General features: G+C 40.6%; 1 protein-coding gene across 1 annotated transcript; it reads right to left on the bottom strand.

The window, feature by feature from the left end:
* Positions 1-4,258: 4,258 nt before the first annotated feature.
* LOC122925581 (outer dynein arm-docking complex subunit 3-like) lies at positions 4,259-6,077 on the bottom strand. The gene is made up of 2 exons (XM_044276943.1): positions 5,001-6,077; positions 4,259-4,861 (listed from the first exon to the last, which is right to left on the bottom strand). Exons 1-2 carry the CDS (start codon positions 6,075-6,077, stop codon positions 4,259-4,261), a joined length of 1,680 nt encoding a protein of 559 aa, XP_044132878.1.
* Positions 6,078-6,624: the final 547 nt, after the last annotated feature.

Below are 6,624 nucleotides of genomic sequence, written 5' to 3' on the forward strand. Positions count from 1 at the left end.
CATTATGCCACTCCACACCATAATACCAAAAGTAGTATATAGTTATAGTGTCAATGTGCATTATAATACATAATTGTAATAGTACAGTATACATAATATACAGTATAAAAAGAGTATATACTAACCAAGCACATGTTCAGGAGGTTGTTTCTCTGGTGAACAGCACATACCTTTATGAGCAAATGATTGCTAGACAACAACTTACAAATACAAAAAACGTACCTACGGTATTTCTTCCTTTTCATCTTTTCAGCTGTAGATCCACCATTTCCTGGGCTACTTTTCTGGCATCCAACATGATTACACCACCTCTCATGCATAATGTGCATTTTGTAGCCCAAGACACTGCCTTATGCCCTTGGATTGGCCAGCACTAGTCATGTAAATAGTGCTGGACAATCCAAGACCAGGGCTGGTCAAGTACAAAGTGTGCACAGTGGGCATCAGATAGTCTGAGAAGCAGACACCTGCTCACCTGTGCTGTTGTGACGGAGAGCAGGTAAAACAGTGAAGAGAATGCAGCACTCGGCGGCGGTTACAGTCGGACCCCCGCAGAACTGATATTGATTACCTATCCTGAGGACAGAATATCAATATAAAAAAAGCAGACAACCCCTTTAATCCAAAACCCCAATTCACATATAATGTCCCTGTCAAACAATTATTTGTTTACATTGAGTATGTTTCATGGGATAGAGACAGATTCTCCATGTTCAGGCAAGATCCAATCCAGTATTGAGAAAAATGGATTGTAAAACCACATTAGCCATTCCTAAAGGGGTTCTCTGGTTTCATAATGATTTTTATCTGTCCAGAGTATCCCAAACACTGCCTATTTTTACCTCATAAACACGTTTTCATGTCAGCACTTTCCTTCCATTTTTGTCAGCATCATTGTATCCTGGCAGGATGTCTACTAGCAGAATGTCCTATTTTCATCAGCTTCCTGTTGGGTTTTCTAACCAAACTTAGCATGCTTAGCTTTGCAATTTTCACAGGGCTTGTTGAACCCACCACACTGTTCCATCTGCAGAAGCCATGCCACCTATAGCCCTCATGCCCTCTCCATGTTAGCTAGGCAGATCAAATCCTGTGAATTATTACAGAGCCATACGCGCTAGGTTGGGTTAGAAAACCTAGCAGAAAGTTGAGGAAATCAGGAAGTTCTGCTTGTAAACATCCTACCAGAATGCAGTGAAGCTGATAATAGGAGAAGAAAAGTTCTGACATAAAAGACAGGTATGAACAGGACATGAAACTGGAGAACCCCTATAAGCCAAGCCACACAGACCTGGGAAATACAGTATAGTACCACCACAAGAAATGCCCAAAGATTTTTTGGGCAAAAAGTCAATTTGAAGGAAGAGTATTCAGCTTAAAGTCCACAAGGATTCTCTCTATTGGCTTCCAATTACATTATCAATTCTATGTAATTTAAGTAGGTATTAATCAGAGCAAGTTTGGAATGGTGTGGGATTGTTTTCACTTTGGTATATCCTTAAAGAGGTTCATAACACTCTTTAACAGATATGCTCATGTAGTTTTGTACTTCATGTACATCTTCCTTCTGATTATTTTATTTTTTTTTTACAATTTAGACTCTCCTGACCCGTTTTCATTACATAAGCCAATCACCCTGGTTTGTTACATCCTGTATGTGGCACTTCCTGTTTCTGTATCCAACCAAACCCATGATGCATTTCTCCTTTCTCTACCACAGCTCGACCACTGCCCCTAACACCCAGCTAGTTTATAGCTCTTCCCATCTAACTAGTTACATAGACATTCCTTGATCACTGCCCTTGTTGCTGCTCTGACATGCCCATGGACATAACAGAAAATAAGAAAGGGCTGTGAGGTCATGTGACCACACCCCAGAACGGAAGATAGGAGCAATAAAGATAAAATAAATACATTATAAAATGACAGCTACCTTCATAAATGATTATTTTAAAGGATGTTGATGCAAACTGGAAAACCCCTTTAAATTGCTTAGCCAATAAATGTTCAATACATACTCATTGACCCATCGTCTTAACTCACAAAAGGTTATGTATATGTTGCCACAGGGACATGACTGATAGGGGCATGACCTATATTGGTGAATGGAGGGTAGCCGCACATGTGGGGCTTGGCTGTTTCTTCACTTCTGTGTCCCATTCTGGAGATAGGTGCTCGTCCCAGAGGTGGAACCCGCACCTATATAATATTTATGGCATAACAGTACATAACTGTGCTGAATCTTACAGAGCAAAAGATATTCTTTCAAGTGACATGTGGAGATGGGGGGTCTCAGTTGCATCTATGGTGTTCATATGCCATGAAGAGGGACAAACCCTTTAAGAATATGTATGCCATCTATGTGATATAATGAATCTGTATTTGAAATTTAGTAACTGGAAATATAATAAGCTAACCATCTACTTATAATAGGCAGAAATAATTATACCGCTTCTCCTTTCTATCCTGTCAAAGCTTCTTGAAACATTATAATGTGTCTTGATGATGAATGAATAAGCTTCAATAGATAGACATTAATTATTTAGATAACATTAGCTTCATACCCAAGTGGGATCCAAAATCCTTTAAAAGCTTTCATTAGGTGCTTTGTGTCTACAAGAATAAACCTTGAATAATACTGTCCTAAACTTAAAGGAGAGTTAAAGACAAAATGGTTTTATAAGCTGCACTAAAGAGGTTAATGCATCGTCTTAACTTCCCATGATTATCCAATTGATCTTTTTTGCTCAGGAATTCACGATCCAGATATCCCACTCAACAGAATTCAAGCTGCCAGCATAATCACCATAATCAAAGATCCTTCCTTTTCAGGAGTTTAGTATTTCTCAAACTGAATAAATGTCCTTCCTATTGATAATCAGCTGGAGCACCAGTGGAATGCCAACAAACAGCATCGGGTGACATAGGAGTTAAGAGCTGGGGGAGCATTTTTCTCATTATAGCATTGTACTTTGAGCTAAAAACCATTCATCCAGCACCTTTCATCATATACTGTAGGCTACTCTGTCTCCTTCATATTGAAGACCATCAAAGGAGATGTTTGACAGCTGGTTCTCTATCCCTCATCCCCATACACCTGAGAGTTCCTCAACTTATGTTACATTCTTATCAAATTGATAACAATTCCGCTTGAAAGAGTGCTTTTGAGTTTTCGGGAATGCAAAGATAAAGAGTAGAGAATTCACACATAAGGGCTAGAGAGCAACCCATCAGATATTGGATTTTAAAATGATGGAGAAACACTATAGCAGCTCACACTAAATGTGGCAAAAATGCTGCTTGTAGAGGACGAACAGTTGAAAAAAAGTAAAATTGCTATCAAAGGTTTCCATAGCTTTAAAATCCACTATTATATGTGCTGCAGCCCTGCAGACATACGAGTTGGTCACATTTGCAGCCATTGTGATAACTACTGTTAGGCCCATTGCAAATGAGCATGAGCGGATTAGGCCCGGATGCGTTGTGGATGCATTCAGTGAAAAACGCACAATTTCGCAAGCAAGTTCATTCAGTTTTGTATGCGATCGCGTTCAGTTGTTCAGTTTTTATTGCAGGTGTGCAATGCAATTTAAAGCGTTTTGCACGCGAGTGATTAAAAAACTGAAGGTATACAGTACAAACTTCTCTTAGCAACCGTCAGTGAAAAATGCATCACGCAGCCCTATTTACTTCTATGGGGCCAGCGTTGCATGAAAAATGCAGAGTATAGAACATGCTGCGATTTTCACGCAATGCACAAGTGATGCGTGAAAAACAACGCTCGTGTACACAGGCTCATTGAAATGAATGGGTCTGGATTCAGTGCCGGGGCAATGCGTTTGCATCACGCATTGCACCCGCGCAGAATACTCGCTCATCTGCAAGGGGCCTTAAAGGAATCGTTTCATGAAGATGACCCCTGCGGATGTTTTCAGTTAGGGAGCCCAATGGAGCACTGCAGACCGAGGGGGGGAGCAAAGAGCCAGCAGCGGGAGGCAGGTAAGTAAGCTTCCATTTACAGGTCCCGCTGTGTGTGTGTGTGTGGGGGGGGGGGGAGGGGTTGCCAAACTCGCCCCCCTGCCCCCCATTCTGGCACAAACCCTTTATGGTGTTTTCACATGAATAACAGTAATCATTATAGCCGCATGTTTCATAGTGTTTTCTTAGACAAAACACAAAGAATGTGAATGTTAAATGTTGCATTTAATTTTGTGACAAGTATCATAAGAATAAAGAATCAGGCCAGCTGTATGTTTCATTACATTACCCACTTCTCACACCAGATATTGGCCTTTCTTTTGGATATACTGATTTGCTGGGAAAGCTTCTTTATGCTTTCTCTAGTCATCACTTCATAGTCCTCTCCACTGTCTTCGTCATCAGATGTTTCCTCTTTAGCTGGTGACAGCAGCGAAATCCGTAGGTTACTTACTGGGAGATTGCTCTCGATGATATCTAGATACTCTTTACCTTTCATCTCCCTGAAGATTTCATCAATGTCTTCACCTTCTAACTGTTTCTGGAGGTTCTGCAATTTCTGACCAATGACAGCTAAGAGATCCAGGGCATGAAGATCTAGGGAGAGATCTTTTACTGCAAAACTGGTCCCAGGCAACTTAAGATGCCGGAGTCTTATTGCTAGGCGCTTTACTTCAGATTTTGCTTTATCTAGGACTTCAGCAATTTCCTCAGCATTCATCTTAAACTTGTCTTGTTTTTCTGTTTCTAGATGTAGTCGAGTTCGGAGCTCTTCTAAAGTCTTTAAATTGTTGGATAGCTTGGCTTGCAGCTTAGCCTGAGCTGAGTACTTTAGTTCCTGAAGAGCATTATCTGTGTTTTTCTGTTTGTCTTTTAATTCACTCTATCATAGAAAGTGGAAATATATACCGTAACCGTATATAATAAAATGGAAAAAAAGAAAAAGTTTTGTTTTAGGGCTATATAATAATAAATGTTAAAACCAAAACAATATAACCAGTAAAAACTTTCTCAAGACTTACCAGAGTTGTTTCAGCCTTTAACTTCTCTTTCTCCAGGTATTTGCGATTCTCCCCTTGGTTAATGAAGCGCTGTACAACTTCACTTTTACTAGTTACACCTATCGCCTCCTTGATGTTATCTAGGGCTTGTTCATAGGTGCAGATCCTTTCTTCCTCCTCTTGTGCAGGAGGGACCTCATAGGCATCAGTAGGAGCTTGGACTTTAATGAAAACCACAGATTTAGCTTGTTCCTTTTTAAATTGACGCCTCTCTTTGGCCTGATGAGTCAAATTGCGCAGGATCTGTTCTCTGTTACTGCGTTTACAGCGATATTCCTTCTTCTGGTGCCTATATTCTGCCCAGGCTTTATCTCGTGACACTACTGCATTCTTTTTCATGATTTTTACATCTTTTAGCTCATTTCCGAACAGCAAGATTTCAGTCTCTAGTTGTTGTATCTGTGGTTGGTAAGTTGCCATTTCTTCCTGCAAATGGGTAGTAATTTTATTATAAATGCTGTTGATGTGTTCAATATCCTGTAGTTTTAGTCGTGCTTCCTCCAGTTTATTTTCTAGATGATGCTGAATCTGTTCTTCTTGGGTGGCTTCATTATTGTTCTGAACTGCAGCATTCTGCTTAATCATTGATTCTAACTCCTCTAGGCGTTTTATGCGGACTTGGGCCTGGTGACATAGGGCATTAAACCGTTTGACGCTATCATGGAGCTTGCCCTCCTTGACCTGGACAATCACATGTCCACTCTTAGTCTCCCTGTCAACTTGTCTCTGTTTTTCCTCAGCTAATTCCTGGTTTAATTTCTTGTTCTCCTGCTGAAGCAATTTTATGGTCTCCTGATTTACCTTGATGGTGTGGCTAGCACTCTCCTGGTATGCCATGTGATCATATTCTAGCAACTGTATCTTTTGCTGTAATGCCGCCATTTGGTCTTGAATTGATGACTTTATTCCAAGAAGAGTTGGAGTTCTGGGCATCTGAGTTTTAGTATCTGCCCGAGATCTTTGGCCACCATTTACCATCCTGACCTGCTCATCGCAAGTTCTAAGCCTCTTACGGATAGTGAAAGGAGAGTCTTCCATTTTCACAATGTGTGTTCACAGCATTGAAAAGTTCATTTCACTGTCACATGAAGTCAGGAGCTACCCGCATTGCTAATAACAGTTATAAGAAGGAACTGGAACTGCTGTTTATTCTTTTTATGATGTCACAAAAGCTGCCCCGCCCAACACTGATATAATATGCAGCCCCGCCCCCTTTTTATGATGTCACTGACTCCGCCTCTACATTGTAGCAGAAGTACAGTAAGCCTGCTGACCCAATAACATCATAGACAGGACTTCTTCCTTAAAGTAATGCCACATGAGATCAACTATATTCATATTGTGGACATACTGCAAGCTTCCAGACTGCATTATGACCGTCATACAATTGATCAACGTCAGTCTAATTTAGCCAAGTCTTGGCATTATGCTGTATGGATGATTTGCATCACTTATACAATTCTTTGCACTACAACAGGGAGCCTCATAAGAATGAGCAGAGAAGTGCATGACTTCCTGTCCTGTGTCAGTTGGAGATCAGAGAGTTGGTCATATGAGAAGGCAGAGGATAGCTCCCAAATACAGT

This window comes from Bufo gargarizans, chromosome 1 (assembly GCF_014858855.1).
Source record: "Bufo gargarizans isolate SCDJY-AF-19 chromosome 1, ASM1485885v1, whole genome shotgun sequence".
In the NCBI taxonomy this organism is placed as follows: domain Eukaryota; kingdom Metazoa; phylum Chordata; class Amphibia; order Anura; family Bufonidae; genus Bufo; species Bufo gargarizans.